This window comes from Leuresthes tenuis, unplaced genomic scaffold (genome assembly GCF_036924035.1).
Source record: "Leuresthes tenuis unplaced genomic scaffold, fLeuTen1.0.hap1 SCAF_13, whole genome shotgun sequence".
NCBI lineage: Eukaryota > Metazoa > Chordata > Actinopteri > Atheriniformes > Atherinopsidae > Leuresthes > Leuresthes tenuis.
The window spans coordinates 18,782,745-18,807,123 of record NW_027325367.1 but is presented as its reverse complement, the minus strand read 5'-3'; the positions used below and the strand labels follow the sequence as shown (position 1 = coordinate 18,807,123).

The 24,379-nt window shown below is 44.1% G+C and overlaps 2 protein-coding genes across 3 annotated transcripts in view; both read left to right on the top strand.

The window, feature by feature from the left end:
• ches1 (checkpoint suppressor 1) overlaps window positions 1-8,078 on the top strand; it is a 59,304-nt gene extending 51,226 nt beyond the window's left edge. Inside the window, exons 5-7 of the mRNA XM_072362428.1 lie at window positions 3,906-4,014; window positions 5,509-5,980; window positions 6,338-8,078. Of these exons, the coding sequence (XP_072218529.1) occupies window positions 3,906-4,014; window positions 5,509-5,980; window positions 6,338-6,415 (659 nt within the window). The 3' untranslated portion in view covers window positions 6,416-8,078. The remainder of the gene's footprint in view (window positions 1-3,905; window positions 4,015-5,508; window positions 5,981-6,337) is intronic.
• Window positions 8,079-11,186: 3,108 nt separating this feature from the next.
• On the top strand, window positions 11,187-19,093 carry gtf2a1 (general transcription factor IIA, 1). 2 transcript variants are annotated; one of them, XM_072362434.1, is made up of 10 exons: window positions 11,187-11,414; window positions 13,041-13,142; window positions 13,227-13,401; window positions 13,483-13,547; window positions 15,016-15,091; window positions 15,206-15,330; window positions 15,825-15,929; window positions 16,124-16,408; window positions 16,534-16,623; window positions 16,894-19,093. In XM_072362434.1, exons 1-10 carry the CDS (start codon window positions 11,385-11,387, stop codon window positions 16,999-17,001), a joined length of 1,161 nt encoding a protein of 386 aa, XP_072218535.1. In that variant the 5' UTR covers window positions 11,187-11,384; the 3' UTR covers window positions 17,002-19,093. The 2 variants fall into 2 exon arrangements, with proteins under 2 accessions (XP_072218535.1, XP_072218534.1); XM_072362433.1 differs by having other exon boundaries at window positions 16,121-16,408.
• The last annotated feature ends 5,286 nt before the right edge of the window (window positions 19,094-24,379 follow it).

Below are 24,379 nucleotides of genomic sequence, written 5' to 3'. Positions count from 1 at the left end.
TTTTCTCTCTATCACTTTCTCTTCTGATGCATGATCTACCACTCTGTGGCATGTGGAATGGTTGCTATGGCAACCCAAAAGCCCGACTCTGGAGTGAGAGGTGGGGAAGGAGGGGTGGGTGCATGTCAACCCGGGGAGGCCTAATGCACTGCCCACACACACACAAACACACACAGAACCATGCAGCAAGTGATCAAGATTACAAAAGAGACTCTGTGCAGGGACTTACTTATAAGGTTATGGAGAGCAGAGCTGGAGATATCAGGGGCAGAGCCACGCTAACTGCAGTCAATAAGATTACTGTGGACACAGCTGGCCAGGGAAAAACCTACAAAACACACTTACCATGACAAAACCACAAACAACTCTGTCATAATTCATCTCGCGTTCGTGCGGTACAAAACGAAGCGAATGCACGCGACTGTGTTCTGTGGGGCCTCGCCATGACAACTTGTATGTTTTAATGAGCTTGTGGCTCCTAGGGCAAATTAACTTTCTCCCCATGACATCAATCAAAACTGTGATGTTTGGGCTGTGATTTAACATAAAACGAAGCTTTAGCTGCGATGCCGTGGTACATGAGTGTTGGGATTTGCACCTTAACAAATGCTTCTGCGGCAGACACAGGCAAACAGCGGGTCATCATTTGCCAAACACAAACTGACCCCAGAGATGAAAATGACAGCTGTTTTAGTGCACTGAGATGACTGCGGTGAGCAGTCAGCCTTGAAAAATGGGAGCTTTTGGCTCAGTTGCACTCTTCTCTCCTCATTCACATTCAGAAGAGTTGCAGTGCTACAATCTTAGAAACTACGTAGACATTCCCGCTGCTCTGCTCTGCCACAGTTCAGTCCTTAGCAGTAGTAGGACATCAGTGGAAAGAAGGTGACTTCACAGAAAAATCTGAAAGTGGCAGTTTTTTATTTGGAGGTTTTTGAATCTTTGCTTCAGTTCTAGCTTCTTTGGGTTTTTTTTAAGGTGGCACTTTTTGTTTAAAACCAGGAAGTGAACCACCTGAACACTGTAAACGGAACCATTATTTTAGAATTAACTTTTTTTTTTTCAACGATAGCGGTGTAACTCTTGAACATTGATCATTTATTTTCTTAGTCCCAAACATCATTTGGAAGGACAAAATAAGAATTAATTTAGAAATGTCAAGCAAGTGCTTTGACATTTTCACAGGTGTGCTTACTCAGTATCTCACTGTGAGTTAGAAGCAGCTAGTTAGCTAGCTCAGCATAAAGAGAAAAAAGAGCGGGAACAAACAATTTCTGTCTCTCTCTCTGTCTTTTTACTGGCCAAAAGTTAAGAAAAAGCTCAATAAAGAATGTGTTTCATTTTGTTGATTTAGTCCATGCAAAATAATCAAAGAAAAACCTGTTTCTGTTCTTCATGCCTAGCTAAACTAAGCAGATAGCTTCATCCGCATATTTAAATATGTTCAGAAGAAAAGCACCAATCTTCTCATTTAACTCTCTTTTAAAGAAAAGGAGCCCTGATAAAGGCTAATGTTTGACTGCACATATAACAAAAACTTAAATTTGTATTTATTGGGAGATTCTGACTTTCTTCTTGAATTGACTTTTTTTTTTTACTCTGAGACACGGTTTAGAAACAAACAGGCCCAGCTTTTTTCCCCCCATTTGGTTCAAATAAATGATTAGCAGTGTAATTCTTAAACTCTTTTATTTCATAGTCCACAACCTCAATTTTAATGACGAAAAAAAGAGTCATTTACATTTTTAGGGAATGTGCTGACTCAGTAATTTGCTGAGTTAGAAGCAGCCAGTTAGCTTAGCTTTGCATAAAGAAACAAAAGACGGGGAACTAGCTGATTTAGTTTTGTCCTAAAGTTTAAAAAAGAAGTTCAGTGAACGGTGCTCTGTTTCACCTGTTTCTGTTCATCTTGCTAAGCTAAGCTAACAAGCTGGCTTTTTCCCCATATTGAGTTTTCTAAAGAGAAGTTTTCAATCTTCCCGTATATCACTGCACATATATATGTGTATATATATTTGTATATATATAAAATCTTAAAAATAAAATTGCTGTAACCAATTGATTCAACCAGCAGATAGATTGCTTCAGGTGTGTAAACTCTGAGGTCCAACTGTCCCTATAGATTTTCGAGTCTAGCCAAGTGGGCCTCACAAGGATATACAGGGATTTGCTACAAAGCAGCTCCATCATCCTGGCTGTGTGTTGTGTCTCCGATAGGTGTATTTGTGCACCGTATCTGTGGGATTTTCCTCAATGACCTCTCTGTTTTTGGCCTTATTTGCGTTATCCTTCAGCACGGTGACCACATCAGCTGGTGTCAGTGTCTTCCTGGTTAAATTTGAGGTGGACTTATTCATCACTTTGGCCAGTCAATTTGTTGTGCTTCTTAACATATATTCACTCAAGTGATGTTAATATTTACATAAAATGTCCTTTTACTATTCCATTATAGGCGGTTTCCTACTCAGATCTAGCATTATTAAATCGGCTCTATTGCTGGATCTCTTGTTGAAATGGTTGGCTTTAACACATTTAACACACAGATTTCAGTCTTTGTGATGCTTTTTAATCATGGGATTTATTAGGGATTTAATAGATGTTAGGTAAACTCCAAGTGGGCACAAAATTGGAGTATTAAGGCATTTTGTTTTATCTGTATAAAGTCCTGCGAGGTTTTTCCTTTCCTTTTAAAATGAGCTACATCCGTTTGGTACACGTCCTCCTCCCTGACCAAGGCTCTTTTTGCCTGCTTACTGACTGCTGGAGGAGTCACGCAACAGACATTTGTTTAAAACGTCTCCCTCTTTTATGAAGCCCACTGCCCTGGGGAACATTTTACTGTTCTTCTGGTCTCTTTTCTGCCTCCGGTCTGATGTGGGAGCTCAACTTAAGGTCTTTCGAACTCTTCAGTACATATTTAAGTTAAGTACCACTGATGGAGGTAGAAGAAACTCATGCCTTTAAACACAGCTTGAATAGTCGGTCAAGTACTTTAGGACATTAAAAAAAACCAACTTGTTCGGATGTTGATCACAACAAATGATCAAATCAGAGCCCCTAATTACCTGATTTGCATGAATTCAATGACTGTTTGCTTTCATAATTATTTAATGAGAAAGTTTTAAGCAAAAATGCTGCAAACACATTTCCTAGCCGCGGCTTCTACCGAGCATCGGCTGCATTAATCAGTTTTATGTCTTTGTTAAATGGATATCTTGAGGTTTTGCCAGGCTGGTCAGATCAAGCCGGACATTTGAGGTTAGATTGAAGTAACTGTAAGTCGCAGTCTTCATTTAAATCTCCCAGCTTAGGCTTTGGTACATTTTCACAGACATCTCTGACCATTTTATTGCTTTATTGTCTTATTTTTAGGTGAATAGATGACAGCCATATGTCTAAGAAGTGAAAACACACCTGTATGTTTATGATTGTGTACGTTTCCGTAGTCCATGCCATGAAAATACACTAAATGAGTTATTTTTTGACTAAGTTCTGAACAAAACATTGTGTCTCTTCAATTAGTAAAATCTGCAGGATCCCCCTTAAGGGTCCAGCGGCTGCTGTTCAGCCCACAGCATCAGGCAGGCTGGATTTAGCCGAGCCCAGCGGTCGTTGGTAATTGAATGAATCACAGCCGCCTTAACTCATTTATGACGCTTTCCCGCTCAATTTAACCTCGCCTTGCTCATCAATATTGCCCTGTTGGCCTCCTCAGATGGTCGGTGAATTCTCATCGAGCCGCTCCCGCCGTCTTATCGAGGTCCGGTCAAGTTAGGGAGGCACTCCCCTCTGTCTCTCTTACCTCCCTCCCCCCCCCTGCTGACAAACTGATATGTGTTGTTTTGCTCGTGACTGATGCCTCAACCTCTTGCTCAACTTGCTGTGTCTGCTACGTTTTCTTCTAGTTCCACGTGGTGTGATCCAAAATGGCGCCCGTGTCAGGAGCCAGGCCCTCTTCCCTGTTATCAGACCTCTGCCTGTAAGCCCCGTGGGGAGCAGAACCTCGGCCATAAGGTTGGTAAACTTCGGCCCCGTTGCCCTCAACCATGTAATTAATGTCAACCTGGGTTTCCCTTGCACAAACACGTTCCCTCTCAGACGCTCACAGACACACCTACACCCTTAGAAAGAAGAAAAACACACACACACACACACACACACACACACACAAAACAGATGCAGCACCAAAACTTTCCACTGATAGTTTACATAATTACATCTTTATTGTGTTGAAAAGTCAGAGGCGTTCACACGCTCCCCGCTGCGTGGAACATTTGATCCAGGTGTGTTTATATAACGGTCTCTCACACACAAAAAGGTTTATTAGAGGGAGAGGCCTCATGATTCAAAGAACATTTTGCAGCATGCATGGACATGTACATCCATCACAAGAGCATAAGAGTATGATGGTCTGCACTGCATAATGAATTAAACATACCCAAAGGCTCACTAAAGGTATGCAGTGAATATTTGATCAGTGGAAGGGGTGCTTGTTTTTTTTTATTATAAGATATTAATAAGATAACCCTCTCTTTCTGAAGGAGAGACTGTCTGAGGGGAGAGGGCACACTGATGAAGCCCCCCCCCCCTGTCCCTTTAATGCTTTACACAGAAAGTACTCCCCTGCCTAATAGAGCTAAATATGTGATGCAGTAAATGCAGAAGCTGATGCACTGTATGATGGACAGTGGCTGAATGGGGAAGACAGCCCTGCGGTGCTCTGACTCTGGAGTTTTCAGGGTTCCGCTTGTCCTGAGCAAGTTTAACAAGATTGCAGAGAATCAGACCGGCTCATTGTGTGCCGCCTCGATTGATACGTGTGCAGGTGACAATCCGGCGATGCGTCTGCTCATTTCTAAAGGCAGAGGCTGAGTCTTTCTGGAGATACAAGGCAAGGCCTGGGAATAAAAACTCAAAAACAGCACGGGCCAAAGACATTTTTAACAAAGTCATTTCAATTAGTGAAGTTGTTTTAGCTTTTGGAATAAACAGTCTGAAGTGAATCTTAAGTGAAAAGACAGTAAACAACACTTTTCAGCAAACTTTACAAGATGTCCTAATTCAGAAGATGTAATCTTTCTCCACTCTGAAAAGAAAACGCTCCGAACTGTGACACAGTGCCCCTTTAAACTCAATTCAGAATAGAAATGAGAGTGCCACCCCCTCTTTGGAAAAAACACATTTTAACTGGTCAGGTTGAATGCCGTTGCAAAAACTGATCAAACATCACATTTTGGCAGATAAAATGGGCCTCTTATATATATACAGCTGATGTGGATGTTTAAAGAGAAAAATATCGATTTTAAAGTACAAATTTGATTAATCGATTTACACCCAGCCTGAATACAAAGGTTTACATCCGACCACAGAGACGCACACATGAGGCCCAAGTGGCAGTTTGAAGGTTAGAAGTTATCAGCGGAACTTTGTGTGTGAGGCTGCGGCTGACGCCACCTGGCTGACAGCAGGAGTAACGGTATTCTCTCCCGCTCTGTGTCCTTCCTGCAGATCATCCCTGGGAGATTATCTAACCCGAGGACAGGACAGCCCATCCTGCTACTCTCCACCGCCGTGCGGCGAGGACCTCCAGGACGACCACACATACAGCACCGCCAAGTCCCCGAGCAGGCTGAGCTCCTCCCAGGTCGCCGACTCCTCCTCCCCTCTGGACGACGACGACATCATCGCCGTGGAGATCCAGTCAGACGTCAAACCGGAGCCCCGGGAGATCCCGCTGGATTCTCACATCGCCACTGCCGCCGCTACCTATATTTCCCAGCAGCCCCTGCGCGGACAGAGACGTAGCTCGGGGGCGGGAGCCGGGACTCTGCCGGGCAGCAGTTTGCCCTGGACCAAAAACCGAGCGAGGGGGATTAGCGACACGCTGCCGCTGAAGAAGCGGCGCGCGGTGGAGAAGCCGCCGGAGAGCGACGACGAGGAGATGAAGGAGGCGGCGGGGTCGCTGCTCCACCTGGCGGGGGTGAGAGCCTGCCTCAACAACATAACAAACCGCACCGCCAAGGGCCAGAAGGAGCAGAAAGAGGCCCTGAGAAACTAAGACACACACATAGAACAAACACACGGTCATGCAAGGCGCACACACATTGCAACACACACACACACACACAGTACAATACACAAATAGGTCAACAGGTAACGTTACTACAGCATTAGTCTCAACTGACACTTGTCATCTCCCTCTATCTATCTGCAGGGCATTAGGTGAATCCTACTTATTTGTGGCAATATCAAAAATCTATGTTTTCCTACATGTTCAGCAACACTAACATCAATGGGTATTTCTCATGTGTCTATGTTGTTTTTGTTGTTTAAAAAGGGGATGCAAGCCATAAAAGAAGCCTGTTTTGTCACTAATTTGGACAAGCTGAAAAACGACAAAACTGAGTCACACTGAGGAGCGCACAGCACAGCGACCGAGGACGGCTGTTTGTCTTTACCTGTTTGTTTCCACGTGAATCTGTAGCAATCTCGCAGCGATGCCGGCGAGGACGGCGGAGACTCGGAGCTCTCGAGCATCACTCTCTTACACCCACGAGCACAAATGTGAGACTGTGCCAAAGATTAAGCGACCAGGTTGCTTCATGTAGCCGATGCGACAGCCGGGGGAAGAAAAGGAAAAGGAGACAACAAAAAAAATAATAATAATAATAAAAAAACGAAGCAAGCGGGAGGCAAAGAGCCGGAGAGAGTGACCTTAAGTGTCAAAAGAAACGGAAAACCCAATGTGATATATATATTCATGCACTTAAGATTATTTTACGCCACTTATACTAAAAGCATCATGGGTAAAGACATGGTTTATTTCAAGAGCACTCATAGTATTTAAGAAGAAATATATTAAAATGAAAAAAAAAAAGGTCATGTTTATCACCATAGAGATGGATAGTGTGCCGGGTCTGAGGCAATATCTCCTTCATTTTGTTGTTGTTGTTGCATAATGTAAACGTCCTGAACTTCCTCAGTACTTCTGTCCATAGACGTAGACGCCTGGTATAGATATCATAGCTGCCGGTAGCTGCCACACCTTTCCTCGTTCATTTTGACACTGTCGGAAAAAGCTCTCCACACAAACTGTGGGGCTTTTCATCCGATTTCCGTTGCCGTCTGTTTACCCCTCACTCTACCCTCATAAAGATATAAGCAATTTGTCCCGCGCGGGCAACTCTGTAAAAAGGTTAGAAAATATTTTATTTTTTTCCTTTCTTAATTGAAGCAATTTGACCTGCAGGACTTTCTCAGTTATATTGCATGGGTGCTTGTAAATAAGATAAAAAGCAAATCTTTTTTATTCAAAGATCATGTAAGATAAACGATGTATTTAGCATGAAGCATGACTTATTTTCATATAAACCTTGATCCTAGAGGAAAGAAAACAAGTTGGGGTTTTTTTGGTTTGTTTTTTTTCCACCAGTTCTTATACCCGTGATTATAATGGAGGTTTTTTTTTCCCCTTTTTTAAAAAAAAAAAAGTCTTTTGGGTTGTTTTTTTTTTTTTTTTTCTCTGAGCGGGCTTTTCAAAGACACGTCTTCAGGGAGGAATGTGGGAGATCACTCTGCAATTAGAGCCCCCTTTCCCCGCCCTCCCCCCCCCCTCGCCTCCCAGAGGGTCGCCACCTCTGGGCTTCGGGTTCGGGCTACGTTTGGCCAGCCAGCAGAATCACCTCTCAGGGGGGTGGGCTTCCGTCTTCTTCTGCCTGTACAGTGATTTTTCGGTGTTCAGTGTTAACCCCCCCCCCCCGGTGTTACTCCTCCAGAACACGTCTGTGGAGTGTGTGAGTTTGTGTGGAGCCCAGGAACACACACCCCTTTAACATTGTGCCTGCCTCCCCGCCTGCCCTGAGCCCCTCTGTTGTCACGACAGCCTGTTTACCGTCTTTATTTATAACAGTGTTCGTTTTTACTTTGGATTTTCTTGGGGGGGGTTATTTTTGTTAATTTCCTCCAGTGTGTAAATGTACACGTTGTCCTCACTTTCCATTGGCATTGTTCAGTGTAAATGTGTGAATCGGATGGGCATGGAAAACTCTGTATGCGTCCTGAATGAACCTCGTATCTCCCCCCCAAAAAAAGAAGAGAAAAAGGCTACCTGGAAGAAGAGGTTGTTTGTTTTGGGTGTTTTTTTTTCTTTGCACATTACAATGCCGACTGGATTGGAATTCACACGGGCGGCGGTGGGTTTGAGCGTTCTTTTCATCAGGAGCGATCCAAACGCTGCACTGCCACGCTGTGCTAAAAACAGGGGGTGCACAAAAAAAAGGGCTGGTTTTTCTCTCTCATCCGCAGCCCGCCGAAGAAGCGGCTCTGTGGGCTCAGACGGGCTTTTTGTTCGAGCTGAATAAGACGCCGAGCGACTGTCAGCGAGCCAAGCGGGTAAAAAAAACGCGCGCGCCATCCGCTGGTACAGTTTCTGCCACCTGTAGCACGCGGCTGCACATCCTGTACCGTGTCCATGCCGACGTGAAGGAAAGAGGCTGAAAGGAGACGTGTCGGCGGTGGGGACACCAGCTCGGGCACAATCCACAACTGAGATGAGTTCAGCTGGCATGTAGATAGGGAGAGCGTGTTGCTTTCCCCCCTCTGACTCATTCGGTGACTCGCAGCAAAGCTGAGCTCCTGTCCTGTTATTCCTTGGAAAAGCAGCGACACCTCAAGATAACAACTGCTAAGAGAAAACCACGACACTGCCTGAAAAGCTCCCCAAAACAAGTGTTCGTTTAAAAACCTGCCAAAAGAAACGCTCTGAGAGAAACTGTTGCCATTTCTTTACGTTTCATCCACCGGTGTTTTTATATGCCTTTTTTGTTTTCTGTTTAGCTTCAGAAATGATCTACGATACTGCCATGTTTTGAAGATTCTTTTTGTCGTTTTTTGGTGACCGTCTGAGCTGAGTATTGGAAAGCCATAGGTTAGAGATGTCAAAATGCAAAGCTGTTATTGATCCGTGAGGCGATGCAGAGTCCACCCGGGTGTTTTTTCTGTTTCTTCTGTTTCTTTTTGTTTGTTTTTGGGGTTTTCTTTCCGGTAAATGTTCCGTTTTTTGTTTTTTTTTTCCTTATCGTGCAATCACCATTGCCAAAGAATGATTTTAAGACCGATTTCATCACTACATGTAAATATCAACGTTGTCCAATACCGTGGCAAAAAATATATAAATGTTGTTTTATTTTGTTTTTCCATTTTCTGAGAAACTACAATGATGTTTATGTGATGTATTGTCTTCCAGTTGGTTGCAATAATAAAAAGTACAAGTTGCAGAGAAGAAGTTTGCCTGTTGTTTTTTTCAGGGATCGAAAAACTAATGCCCCTCTGGTAGTTTGCAGGTTATCCCCAAACTGAACCAGTTTCTTCTCATAGTCTGAAGTTAAGTAGAGTAAAGGATTACAAGAAAGAATATTCCCCCTGTCTCACCCCCCTCCCTCACAGCTCACAGCGCTGCACACTAACCCTCATTCACTTGTAAAGGGCTGCCTTTGTGAGACTGGAGACTCTTTAATTTGCTCTCAAGCCTGACCCCAATCATTAACCTCGCATATTCCCATCAACAAGGGTCTTATCATAACCATGCCTCCTCTGCCAGTTAATTATTCATTTACTTCCTCTAATCATTTAAGTTCAATACTTCTGATTAAAGTCAAACCCCTCCCCTCTCTCAGGGAGAGAAGTAAAAGAGTTTAAGTGTACCAAAGACTTCCTCGGCGTCTTATCAATCTGAGAGGTGCCATTTCAGAGCCGTGTGGCAGTGGAAGCCCATTCATAATTGAAGCAGAGACGAGGCTTAATCTCGAGCCAGTGCCTCCCCTGTGCAGCACGCTCCCACCACAACACAACTGGAGCTAGCAGCTCCTCTGTTGCTATGCAACTACAGCAAAGAGGATAGGAGGGTGGTGTGTGTATGTGGTGGTGGTGGTGTTTTGGGGGGGGGGGGGGGGGGTTGAGAAAAAAAAGTGCATTCTCTAGATCTTTAGAGGGCATCGTATTACTCAGTTACAGAGACAGAGACTCAAAGGTAGAGACGCCATGCCCCAGCTTTTGTTGTCTGACCACATCTCAAAAAGGCGCACAAGCGTGGATCAGTCACACGTCTCCAGTCATTTCTCACTTTGTTTTACAAGTGAAATCAAAAGCCCGTCCTCAGCGGGGGCCAGGGAGGCCTTTGATTTCATCTCAGGGAGATTAATTCTAGTAGATGACCTTCTGTTTTAGAGAAGCCACACTGACGTGTTAAGTGGATTGCTGCAGCGAGCGCTGTACGTTCCCGTCGTCTATAGCATCCAGATCCACAGAATGACCAGCAAAGCAAGTTTCCATGGAGACTGAACTGGAGGAAACGGTTCTCTTGTCAGCTCAAATTTATGGCAAAGCTTTATTGTTTCTGAACCCCACCACCCACCCACCCAGGAGTTGGGGCCTGGTGCATTTTAAATCAAGCAAACACACCCTGTGAATGCTGCTCATTCAGAAACTCACTTAAATCTCCTTTTTTTTAAAAAATTGGTTGTCTTGTAAAATTGTTGCATGCTATCAAGTGAATAGTTTGTATGTGTGTGTGTGTGTGTGTGTGTGTGTGAGTGTCTTGGAATTGTAAAGTGTTCTTGTTGTGTGGTGTGACCACACTCTCGTGGCAGCATGGTGTCACTACATGACAAATGAGCTGAAAACGCATATGTACCACACAGAAGCGCTTACGCAGCAAAGAGATTTGATTTGGCAGGTGAAAAGAGAAAGACACCTCGTAACTTTTGATGTTGAACCTTTTCAATGCAGATAAACCGACAATGCCTGTCACTGCAGGGTCTCTCAGTCATTCAAGAAAAAATAACTAACTTATTTCATCAACTATTCTTGCGCTTGTGATAGTTTTTTTTTGCTTCTCTTCTTATTCTTCTTAGAATCATTAAATGTATAAAATCAACTTGTGATGAAAATATACAGGTCTTATTATTTACAGTTAGCCTAATTCAACAAATACGATCACACAGCATTAACGAGCTGAGGTCTAAGCTAATTTGCCCGCCTGTATTTAACGATCCAACACCATTTGAACTACATTTCCCAGCAGCAACTGCTCTAATTAGTCATCATATTCCGCAACAAATCTCGCGCTATGTGCCACTTGACCCTGCCCTATGTCTCGCGCACTCGCAGCTCCTTCGCTCAGTATATAAAGCAGGACAACGACGGAAGGAGGACGGCTGGGGAGTCGCAGCCCGGGATTGTAAATAAGACCGCCTAAACTGTGTTTTATTTACAAAAGTGATGCCGGCTGTTTTAAAGTATCGTTCCCAGTTGTTTTAAGTCTTTTTTTTCGTAATTTTTGGCTCTATTTCTCGCCTATTTCTGTGTGGTTTTACACTGCGCGTATAATGGCGAGCTCGGCAAACTCGAACCCAGTGGTAAGGATCAATCTCTAAGGACTGTCAGCGGGGGAAAATGGGGGTAAAGTTTATGGAAAGATGTCGACGAGCTGGTTTAATTTATTGCAGTAAAATGAGTCAGCTTTAACCAACACGTCACTTTTGTGTCAATTAAAAGGAAAACTCACGTTCAGGCACGAGACATTCTTATCAGTTTTCGAAACTAGGTAGTTCTTTCAGAGGAAACCATTCAGAGCAGGAATGGCTTACTTCGCAGGGGCAACCATTTCTTTTAAAAAGCATAATTTACGTGAGAATGATGTAGATTTTAGATCCTTTGGTGAAAATACAATTTTACATTGAGTTTGGTTTTTGTCAGGCTGAAGCTTCATAAGTAGTCCTTTTAGCTTAGTTGTCTCATTGTAGTGTGAGAGAGGCTTCTGTGAATGACTGAATCACTTTAAAATATGGAGTGTTTTTGACGTTTTTGCTGTTACTTCAGCAAAGGGGGCCAACAAAAAAATTGAATGTTGAGTAAAATTACAAACGTTCGGCTCAAGTTTAGTACTTGATATTGCATCATTTTTTTAAATGCAAATGTACCCAAAGCACAGTCACCATCCACTGCGATTGAATTAAGGCTAATTTTCAAATATTAAAAATGTCCTGATCCGAAAGTCTTCAGCGCTCCGTGAGCTGGCTCATCATTGTCCACCATTCCACGACCAGAGGGCACGAGAGCCGTCCCAAACCACCTCTTTTACCCATGCCATACAAAATATTGTCCTGCTCCCTAGCGTCAAAGCCAAACTACTTGGTCTGAGCTGAGTTCTTATAAGCTATAACACGGATAAACCCCGTCTAATTCCGCCACAAATTGGCGAAAGAACGAGGCTCTCGAGCGCGCAGCCCGCCGCTCTATAAAATGGCTTCCACGTCTCTCCTCTCTCTCGGTTCTGGCCCTCCTCCTTTCCGCTGCCTGGTTTTATACAGCCATATTGGCTGTCTAATATAGACTGCCCGGGATGGGACGGTGCTACACGACGCTACGTCACCGGCTCTACATATAAACACCACACTGAGCTTTAAATAGTGGAGGAACAGACGGGCCGAGGGGGAGGGAAGGAGAGACCTCGGTCTCCGCTGCGGACACCAGGGCAGCGCCGTGGAGCGCGCGCACTGCGGCGGCCTGGCCGTTAGGTTTAAGCTGCGCCGCCGTGTCGTTGTATACGTTTAAGCGCCATACATTTTGTTGGTGAGAGACCACCATTCACGCGGCGCTGTCCCTCGGGACGTGTCGCCTCGTTAATGGTGACAGACGGATGTATGGATTAGCCCAGCAAGCCACGCAGTGCCGTGCAGATGCTGCAGCTCAGCCCCATGGATTACATTGGAGTGCAGCAGTGTCAAAGTTGCACATATGCACCAGCTATACACAAGCTATTACCTCATTATCCCTATTAATGCTTACTCTGCAAAGGAAAAACCGGATGTATTGTCATTCTAACATGTTTGTATAAAAGGTTTTGCTGCTGACAGCTGGGAAGCACCTTTTAAAAACAAATTGAAATGCCACAACCAGAATATTTCAGTAAACTCCCAGCTGGCAAGCGTTGACTTTGTTTCAGATGTGTTGTTTTGATGTGACTGATCATTTTCTTCTAGCCTAAATTATACAAGTCTGTGATCGAGGACGTGATCAGCGAGGTACGAGAGCTGTTCTTGGACGAGGGAGTGGACGAGCAAGTTCTCCTGGAGCTGAAAACGGTAACGAGCCCCCGTGACTATTGTTCTCAAATGGCAGCGGTGTGGCTGTGTTTCTGAGTCGGCCTGTCGTCTCCCGTCTCGCAGCTGTGGGAGAACAAACTGCTGCAGTCGAAGGCAGTGGAGGGCTTCCACACCGAGGAGCAGGCAGCCCTGCAGGCCGCCCAGCAGCAGCAGCAGGTTCAGCATGTCCAGCAAGTGCAGCAGGTGACGCAGGCGGCACAGGCCCAGCAGGTCATCCTGCCCCCTCAGCAACAGCAAGGTGGGAGAAACGGATGTGGGTGAGAATGCAGATTTTTACGGCCTCACTGTTTTTGGGACTTGAACGTGTTTCTCTCTTCAGCTCCCCAGCAGCAAGTCATTGTTCAGGATCCGAAGATTTTACAGCACATGAGTGCAACGGGGATGGTGAGTGGACTGTGTGCACAAAACATGCTCATCAGAACAATAAAAGGAGCGCTTCTTGCGCATCCCTCTGAAACAAAAAGTAGCTTTGTGAGCCTAAGTCCCCCTCGTAACCATCTCCATGTGACCGTTTATTAAACATCGGAGCCTCTGTGGGAGGGACGCTGCTAATGGCCGTTTTGACAGTGATTTGTATCATGAGATAAAGCAGCCTGCTGTGGTTCTTCATCTGTGCAGAACACATTACCGACCGGTCTGATGGAGCTGCAGGGCCTTTCAGCCTCAGACGCTTAAGCTCGTCTCAGACATGAACTGCTTTCCTTTAATCTGGCAGCGTGGTGGGTGTCATGTGTGAATGACCCCCCCCCCCCCCCCCTCAGGCCCCCGATGCTATTCCAGGACGTTTTACGACAGCAATCTCACCTGGTCGGGCTTAGTAATGTATACGTTTAACTTTCAAATGCAGCACAAGCCGATTTACCTGCGATAGGCATCTGGAGCTCTGTCAGTTTCAATTTATTATTTTTTTTTCACATCATCTGAGCCAAAAGAGCAAAGTAAAAAAGTTGAAAGGCATTTGAACTGGTGCTGGAGCTCCTGCTCCATGTCTGAGCGATCGTATCAATATCTTAAAAGGCTCCCATCCGCCGGCGTTTTGCGCAACACACCCCAGCCTGTTTTTTGGCTCCAGTGTGTATTTTTATGGCATAACAGCTTGTTGCTATGGTGAAACTGTAACGAGAGAGGGACTTGGAGAGTTTTTCGTTTGGTGCGGCTCATCGTCTGACATGCGGCAGCGGCGCTACAATGTCAACAGGGGAAGTTAAAAGACTGGTTGAAAAAGCTTAAATGTGTAGAAGAAGTCGGATTTTCAGATGCTTGTTTTGCACAACTGCTGCTCTCTAGATGGGCTAATGTGATCTGTTACGGTGATGCAACATATGAGAAACCTTTTGACTCAGTGATTACTCTCTTTATGTAACGCTCAAACTCACCCGAATTTCAAATGATGCACAATTGCCCTGGAATGAAGTGTGAGGAGCATAAACCTCAAAGCGAGCCGTGCTTTAAAACGGCCAACGCTGACCTGAGAGCGCCCTGACGGCTGCAGTTAAACCTGACTGCTCATTTGTTTTCCCACATGAAAACCAGAACTGTGCCTTTAATGTTGCAGTGGGAGCACTTCTAAACACATCTGTTGATCAAACCATCTGTTATTGAGGTGTGCGACTGTGCTGCCATATTTTCCCCTCCCCCTCCTTGATCTACTAACATTAAGCTTAAATTTTCTATGTTTGCACCGAAGCCCAGCAGATAAAATCAGGATTATGTTGAAGTAAACAAATTGTGCACCTGCCATGTCAGCGAGAATCTGACCTAACTCTAAAAACATAAATATGTGTCTCAGTTTCCCCTATTATTTTTGCTCTGAAGGGGCACTAAACGTGTGTGTTCTGCTTTTCTCCTCCAGACTGCAGCAGCCACTGCGGCAACCCTGGCTTTGCCCACAGGGGTCACCCCATACCAACAGCTCCTCACCAGCCAAGGTAGAGCACTCACACTAATTGATCTGCGCACAGTCCTCCGTGCATTGCTGTCGCGGTATCATAGGAAGTTTGGCTTTTGAGCGAGATGTGTTCACACTCGTGTCCTCGTTTCAGGTCAGATCCTGCAGGTGGTCCGCGCCCCCAACGGCACTCAATACATCATCCAGCAGCCCCAGCAGCAGATCGTGCTGCAGCAGCAGATGCAGCCCGGAGGCGTGCAGGCGCCGGTCATACAACAGGTGCGTTCCAACACTCAGAGGAGGGACAACGCCCAGGTTTCAGACAAGGTTTGAAAGCCTGGGCAGCAAAACATCAACACAGTCTCATTTAACACGGACTGAAAATCGGTGGCAACAGGAGGAAGCCGAGAGAACTATTCCAGAAGACTACTTAAAGAAATGACAGAAAGCTTTTCTGATAGGGTGAAGAATAAAGGTGGACATGCCAAACAGCGACTTCCAACCTCAGTAGAATTGTGCTCCATTTTTGGACCTATATCCCGTATTTCCATTTGTCTTTGCTCATGTTTAGATGTATATCGCTGCACCTATTTCCTGTTTTCCTGGCAGTATACTAAATAAAGACATGACTCGCTCATGCTGGCAACAGTTGAGTTCAGTAACACGTATAATGTAATCGAGATGCATTCAAGTTCTTCTGGAATAATTTCCTTGAAACCACAAGCTCGCATGAATAATTGATTTCTATTTGTTTGCTTCTTCACCTGTTCTAGGTTCTGGCTCCTCTGCAGGGAGGCCTGCCTCAGCAAACAGGAGTCATCATACAGCCACAGCAGATTGTCTTGGCTCCGGGAAACAAAGTCCAAGGCAACGCACAGGTCAGAACATCGGGACCTATTTAAACTTTGATTATCTGGAGAATTTTAAAGCCTTTTTCCAACATTCTACCTCTGATTACAGCCAGACTTTAAAGTGTGTCCTAGAGTGGGATTTTAAGTATTTTTAAGATGGTGTTGTCAGATTTTTGACGCCAGGCCAGTGTCACCTGACAGGACTTCCCTTTTCCCAGCAGGTGATGCAGACGGCCACTATGGCGCCGCAGCCCAGTCAAGCAGCGACGGCAGCTCTGGTCCAGCAGGTTCAGCAGGCCCAGGGCGCAGCTGCACCACAGGCCCCACCGCAGCCTCAAGCTCAGCAGCAGGCGCAGCCGCAGGCGCAGCAACCTCCCATGATGCTGCAGGTGGACGGAGCCGGAGACACCTCCTCAGAGGACGACGAGGATGAGGAGGAGGAGTACGACGAAGATGACGAGGAGGAGAAAGACAAGGACGGCGGAGAGGACGGGCAGGTCGAAGAGGTGAGCTTCGGAAGACGCTAATCTTTACGGAAACGCTTATTTTAGTAGATTTTCAGAATTTATGTGTGCCTCACCGGGGAGGTTAAACTATTACCAACTAATAGTTGGTTTGGTTTCCTTGGTAGGAGCCTCTGAACAGTGGGGATGATGTCAGCGATGCGGAAGACCAGGAGCTGTTTGATACAGAGAATGTAGTGGTGTGCCAGTACGACAAGGTAGGAAATCATTCTCCCCGACACTCAGCCACCTTTTAGCTTTAAGTGCAGCCTCCAGCTGCCGCTATCACATGGCACGAGGTGTATTACATCACGGTTTGATGCTAATTCCTTTTGAGCTAAAGTCAACACTGCTTAACGTCTCCGGGTACGTGTCTGGATGAGTCCTCTGTGGGCCGACATCCGAGACTGTGTCCACTGTAAGCCGACTCTGTGTCCCATCTGTACCCAAACGCCCACAACACTCATTTCCTCCCGCTCGCTCCACAGATTCACAGAAGTAAGAACAAATGGAAATTCCACCTGAAGGACGGGATCATGAATCTAAACGGCAGAGATTACGTCTTTTCCAAAACCATCGGGGATGCCGAGTGGTGAAGTCGAAAGCAGCAGGAGCAGGAACTCTGTAACTCCTTCTATCCAGTTAACAGACACTTCAGCATCCTTCCATATCCTGTGACTGGATTCCTTCAGGAAGCTGCTTCTGAGTCTTTAAGAACTCTGCAAACCCAAAGGGTTGTGAGGTACTGTAAAAACCTGGGTGTCATCCATCGAAAACACTCGACTAGCGTTGCGAGGACGAGAAACTAACAGGGGAGAGGAGAGCCCGAGAACAGAGCATCGTTTCTTTTCTTCGTCTTTTTTCTTTTTTCTCCCCGTTTCTTTTGTTTTCCTCCTTTTTCCAGGCTTTCTCTGCCTTTTCCTGAGAACTCACAAAAGTAAGCATTTCACTTCAAACAGGTGTAGCGGACCAGGGTGACGCGACCTGCACAGGAGGTTGGAGGTCATTCACAAAAACCCCCTTAGATGAGAAACACCTTTATAATGCACTGTAGTCGGTTGACTGGATTGACTCGTGTCTACATTTAAGTCCAAACTTAGTGCCACCAGTCAAAATCGCTGCCTTTTTAGAATGACCAGAATGACCTTTTGGCTTCTATTTTTTTTTTCTTGTTTTTGTTCTTGGATCGCAGTCCCGTCTCCTTGTTAATGCAAATGGTGCTCCAGAGTGTTTTATGTAGTTAAACCTCTCATTGTTTTAAATCTTTTTTTCTTTTTTTTAAAACGTGGTCAATGAAGGGTTAAGCAAAAGAAGGTAGAAGGAAATAATAAATCTTTGAAATAGTTGCGTAAAGTTTTTTTTTTCTTTTTTAAATAAAAAAACAAAACATTTTTCTGAATCAGCGATATTGTTGTTGCCCCCCCCCCCCCCCCCCCCCATACACATTTGCTTCTCTGGAGCTTCATTCCATCTTGATCCTAAAAAGAAAAGTACCAAAATAAAAAAATCCAAAAAAAAAAAAAAAAAAGAAAGACTTCATTTTAGAATTGTACAAAGTGTCTGAACGTTTGCCATGTCGGTGTGTCTTCGTCGCTCTTATTTTAGCTCGCCGTCTGAAGATTTGCACTGTGTCATTTTATCAATGTGTCGTGAGGTCAGTCAGCCCAGGTAATCAATAGCCTCAATGTACTCTGCTCTGTCCACTTGTGTGTGTGTGTGTGAGTGAGATAGTGACTGACTCTACAGATGTGTGTGTGTGTGTGTGTTTACTACCACTTCTCCCTGGAAAGAAATGAGTCTGCGCCCTGCAAACCTCAACATGCCACAGTTACAGCCGTGAGGAGGGTGGTTGTTCATTCTTGATCTATTTATTGCTGAAATTTTGTGAAATGTTCAATTTTTATTTCTTTTGAAAGGTTGAAAAGCAGCACCGCATTGTGCTCTTAATATCTAATAAGTGTTCCTTTTTTTTTTTCCCCTCCTCCTCCTCCTCCTCCTCCTCCTTCTTCTTCTTCTGTTTGTTGGCTGGACAGAAAGCTGCGTAACTCTGTTCCAAATAATTTCGTCCGCAGTACGTTCTCCTGTGCTTTCATTTTATTCACGAATTTTTAAAAATGAGAATATTTTCTATCGAAGTGAGTTGACCTCGGGGGGGGGGGGGGGCTGTGTGTGTTTCTGCAGTTTGTTTTTAGTGCCCCCGTTGCAGCAATTTGAAATAAAGCATGTTTGTTTTGTTTTTTTTTCTTTTGAGTCCGAATGTTTTTAGAGAAACCGCAAAAATACGCCGACCTAATGTAGAAGAATGAGATGTAACCAAATCTAGCAGCATTTTTTTTTTCCAGTTTAAATGTAGACAAAGAATCGTACCCCGACATAAACAACGGGGCATGCAAGGAGGCAGCAGTCAGTAGCTCACTTTGGTTTTTAGTCACCGGAGTCAAACCAGCTCAGTCACTTCCGTGCGCGTTTCTTCGGGCCGACACCTGTGCCTTTTTGAATTTTCTTTTCTTTTTTTTGGGTTGAAATTCACAGATAATGTCCACAGAAAAGCTGTACTCTCTCCTTTCTGATTGTTGTGTGTGTTGTGACTGATGTTCTGACAATGAAAGAGATGTTTAAGTTCACATTCATTCGTTTTAATTTTCATAAATTAAGTCAAGTTTGGAATAAAACCATGGAAAGTTTTTATTTCGGCAGTTGAAATTGTCTTTTGCAAAAAGGAAGTAAAAATACAATTTTTGTACTTTGATAGCGTTTTTCTTCGAGGTAAGTTTGAATCATCACCTTCTGGTGTTTAAGCTTTTCATTGTAGATGCCTTTTAACTTTTATCCACTTTGTCTTATCTGGCTCAGCTGTTTGTCCATTACTCCTCATCTCTTTACTCAGTACTTTGCTGTGTTTCCAGTGTTCATCTATTACTTTGAAAGGGTAGTTCCAGCTGTTGTCATTACCTTCAGCTCTCTGTTACCCCATCAGGCAGCTTCTCTGCCAGCTTGTGTCGTCTAGAAATGCACTCGAGCAACCGTTCAAATGACCCCTGATTGATTTTTAATTTATGGAACACCTTGATGTGAAGAGTTGTGCCAAAGTGCTGGACAAATAAAATGAAGAGAAATAAAATCCCGCTTAAAACACAATGTGTGAATTGACCAAATTGACTAAAGCTTTATCCAAAAAAAAAAAACACGAAATGTAACGGATGAGATCAGGGTTGAATGATCTCTGCTTGAGTTCGATGCCAATAAGAAGAGGAGGTTTCTAAATTCTGATCAGTTCTTGTTTCACAGATTCAGAGCAGCCACTTTGAACATTTCTACTTCTACTGAGTAGATGTTCGAACAACGTAGAAACTTCTGGCTGGTTGACCGCAGTGTTTCAGTACCTTAAAAGAAAAAGAAAAAAAAAACAGCAATCAAATCTTAAAATCAATCCTGTAACGAACAGGAAGCCAATGTTAAAGGCCAGCGCTGGCAGACAACTGATCTGCAGCCACATACGAGGAATTACGATAATCAGGCCAAGTGAAATGAGGGTATGAATGTCTTCAAAATATCTGGGAAAGAGACACGGCTTTACTTTGGCGAACATTCCACACTGAAAAAAGCCCCTTCAGACAACTGATTTAATTTGTTTGATAACTGAGAAGAGCTGCAAAAATTGACGCTGTCCTTTTTCTTCGATATCTCGCTCCTGGACCCTGCTGTAAGAATGTAAGAAATGCAGCACGCACTCGGGACTCTGCATCTGTCCCAGCCTTCCTTCAGTTCCACTCTTCCATAATCCAGCATCTGGAAGGCTGTGAGGGTTTGCACAGCATGGGCGTTCTCCCTGCCAGTCCTCTAATTCTTACCCAAACCCACTCAATCCCCGTGTATTTCCTCTGGGGTCATTATGAGATGAAGGTGTGGTGCTGTCTGGGATTAAAGCCGAATCAGAAACTACATGGAGATTTTTTGCCCTTGATTGCAAACGGATTTGAGGTAAGCTGTCGCTTTAGCTATATTTCTTTTTTTCAGCCCTTGACAGACCTGTAGGAAGAGGAATGTCTCCCTGGCTGCTTCTGATCAAGTGGGTCCTCCTTGCCACTCCCGGACACTCAGACATAAGAAACTGAGCCGCCATCAAGTGAGGCTTAAAACGAAGCCCTGGAGATGTCTGGCTTAGGCTCGGTAGCTTAACTCACAGTGACTGCCAATCAGCTACATGGCAAGAGTTTTTCGGCTTCGGTGGAATGAGGTAGCCAGGCTTGTTGGCTGTGGTTTGTCGGGTTTATTGTAGTCTCAGAAAACGGGCAGCTCATCGGGACAATACCTGGCTAAAATAGATTCCTCCTCTCCTGATTTTGCATCCAGGATCTCGTTCCTTTTACAGGGTCATGCACTGGATCTGCTTCTACTTTCAATCTTAGCTCTTAGCTAAGTCCTAAATCGCATTCTCTTTTTAAGCTTGTGCAATTTCACTAAAGCAAGTATTTAAATCCGTAACGCCCGACAGTCGCTGCTTTTGTTGTTGCTGCTTTTAGCTTTTAGCTTTTCTCGACGAGCGAATATAATGACTAAAGACTAGATTTCTTTTAATGATTCATACCAGATGAGTTGATTCTTCCACTATTTGGTGATATTTTAAGAAATCGCCTCTTGTTTTTCCCACTCCTCCAGTGCGGCTTAACCACTTTATTGATAGCCCAGCCTTATCATTTCTAACTAACATCACTATGGAAAACATTTCTAACTACTTCAGCTCACTTTTAACAAAGAATGAGGGGCTGCCTCCACTCCATCTTTTCGACAGATGAGACCAAAGTGGAGATGTGTGGTCATAATTCACAGCAGCACGTTTGTAGAAACCAAACGCAGCATATCAGCATAAACGTCTCATACCAACTGTCAAGCACGGTGGTGGAGGGCTGATGATTTGGGCTCGTTTTACAGCCACATGACCTGGGCACCCTGCAGTCAATGACTTGATCATGAACTCCTCTGTATACCAAAGTATGCTAATATAAAATATGAGGCAGCTGGACAATGATCCTAAAAATGCCAGCAAATCTGCTGCTGACTGGAAAAAAGGGAAGAATCTAGGTGCTGCCCGTCTAAATCCTGACCTACTGTAAACCTCAATCAACTGGATTAACATTGCACAGAGAAGTTGCAAAATTAGTCCACAAAGATATGAGTGATGATATCCTACAGAAAACAATCACTTCAAGTTCTCCCGTTGGTAAGACTTTCTGACAGTCCAGGCACAGGCTATTAGCTGAAGAAAGTAAGCAGGTTACATCTGTGCACCATCTTTCCCATATTTGAACAGGAATAGTTTAATCTGTAAACAAATGTGACCGACGTCATTAAAGGACAGTTGTGCGTCAACTTGAAGTCTTGATTTGAGTTTGTACATTTGTCGATGAGTCACAGGACGAAGCCGGTTGTGGAATCTGGAAGTTATGAATCCTCTTCAGCAAAGGTTTGTGTTGCATTCAGACTTCACCTCAGGCCTGCGTGTTTTTGTGCTCTCTGTTAAGGGAAAGCTTGGAAAAATTAACAAGAAGCAAAACATCTCTTTGCAAGAATCAGTGCACAAACAATTGCAACCATTCACCATCTATTGACCACCGCTTTTAGCCAGGTGTTGCTGCTGATTGGGAATTTGTTTTGGAATTTGAACTATGCCATCTACATTTAATTAGGCAAAAAAGAAATTACACATACACACATATACTGAGAGGGCTGTAATCATTGCATGGTTGTAGATGGAACCCCAGAACAATGATTTGCAAATGATAATTCAACATTTTTAACATGAAAAACGCATCAAATGTTGAAAATTGGACAATATTGGAAAATATCACCTCATCCTGAATTTGTTTGCAGCAACACTTGGAACGAGGCTGCAAACAAGCTGAAAAAGTTGATGGCAGCAAAAAGAAACAACTGGAGGAACATGTTGCACATGTCGGTAAGACGACAAATTATTTAAAAAAAGAAAAAAGCACCTTAGAGAAGCCGAGTCTCAGCAATCTGCAAAAAGCCGTGGCTACAAATTGTGGAGCAATCTCGGGGAAAATATTCCTGTATAAAACTGTTCAGGCTGAATCGGCTATTTTTTTCGACTATTTTTCGTCCTTGACGGGTTTTTTTTCATAATGGTGACGGAAAAATTTGAAGACCATCTGTCATTTTGACAGACTGCAATTCACACCCCTGACCACCTGCTGGCGAGCATATTAATTAGCTATTGTCTCTCTTGATGCATGACCTCGTTAGCTTCACTAGGAAAAATGTCACAGCAGCTGAGTGTCCGAAGTTTTTTCAAAAAGCCCAATAACGATGATGGTGTTGATAAGAGGTGAAAAAAGAGGGACTGATGCAGTGGAAGATGAAGGACAAACAAGTAATCAGCCCTCGGCAACTATGGAGCGAGCAAGCGGCAGCAAGGAGGTCAGGGGAAGTACAGAGTTCAGTGGGAGCAGGGAGTGGGAGTTCTGGCTGAGGAGGGAGAACAGAAAACTGTTGAGGGATGTAAGTGTAAAAAAAAAAAATTAATAATATAAATAGAATATTAATTAAAAGTGAATGAAAATTAAATGCTATTGAATATGTCATTATCATTTTTAAAATAAAAGCGACAGGTAAAAATAGAGTATGACAGGATTTTTATGACCCTGTCAGTCAAAATAACGGACAACGAAAAAAATATAAAACATACCACCATCTCCCACCACCATACCACCATCTACAGTACATAATATCAACATGAGACTCAGAGAATCTGGAGACATCTCTGTGTGCAAGGGGTCACTTTCTCTCTGTATTGGTGCTGCATTAAAAGCAGACCATGACTCTGTCACGGGAATCTCTGCATGGGCTCAGGAACACTTCCAGAAATCATTTCCTCTGATCGCAGTTCACCGTGGCATCCACAAGTCTATCGTGCAGAGAAGAAGCCATACGTGAACACGATCCAGAGACGCTCCGAGCCAAAGCTCATTCCAAATGGACTGGAGTCTTTTTGGACTGAAGAAGAGACGGATCATCTTGGCTTATTACTGGCGTTGAGTTAAAAAAAAACTAATTTCTGATGGTGTGGGGGTGCGTAGCTGCCATGTTCAGGTTTTAGAGCAACAAAAATGCACCCATCGAGACATCAACTTTTCCAGGGAAATGTTTTGTAGATTTCAGCGAGACAATGCTAAAACATACATACCGCATCTATTATAACGACATGGTTTAGTAGTAGAGGAGTTTGCGTTTGATTGGCCTGCCTGCAGTCCAGAGACGACTCAGGAGCAGCTACAATCTGAATCTCAAAAGTCCAGCACTTGTTTGGGCTGTTGTTGACAGAAGAATGGGATGCTACACCAATTGCAACTATCAAATTCAAGGTGAGCTAATGTTTTTAGTGTATATCGATGTAAATAAGTAATATCTTCGCTGTGTTTCATTGTGGATGAAGAAAGAAAATGTGTTTATCAGACTTTCAAATCATTGCACTCTGATTTTTAATCGCATCTACAGCTACTGTGGTTGTAGACACCTTGGGTCCTGTGGAGTAAGGGATGTTTTCCCTGCCTAAAACTCTTCGCTTCGCTTTGGTTGTCATTCAAGAGCTTTCTGTGGGAGAGGAACTTGACTCTTGAAGAGGACCATTTGTGCTGACTGGCTCACGGGTATGACGACATAAATGCAGGGATTTTATGTTCCCAAGATCAAGAGCTGGATAGATACTTTAGGTTTCGACCTCCTCTGAGTGACCGCGGCGACTCCAGATCTTGTAACGGAAACCTTGGTGTCTCTGAACAGCCCTTTTTCATCATTCTTTTCCCACCGTGTTGGAGTTTAGCAACCTAATCTGGTGTCGGAGAGGTGCATCGTCGGGTTCTGCCCTGCTTATTTGAAGAACAGCTCACACAGGGCTTTATTTGTAATATCAGGAGGGGAATGATCACTGAGGCCTGAGAACGAGTTAGAAGAAAA

Coding starts and splice junctions, on each gene's coding strand:
- gtf2a1 (XM_072362433.1), top strand. CDS start 11,385: ATGGCGAGCTCGGCAAACTCGAACCCAGTG. Junction 13,548..15,015: donor ACATGAGTGCAACGGGGATG/GTGAGTGGACTG, acceptor TTTCTCCTCCAG/ACTGCAGCAGCCACTGCGGC. Junction 15,331..15,824: donor AGGCGCCGGTCATACAACAG/GTGCGTTCCAAC, acceptor CACCTGTTCTAG/GTTCTGGCTCCTCTGCAGGG.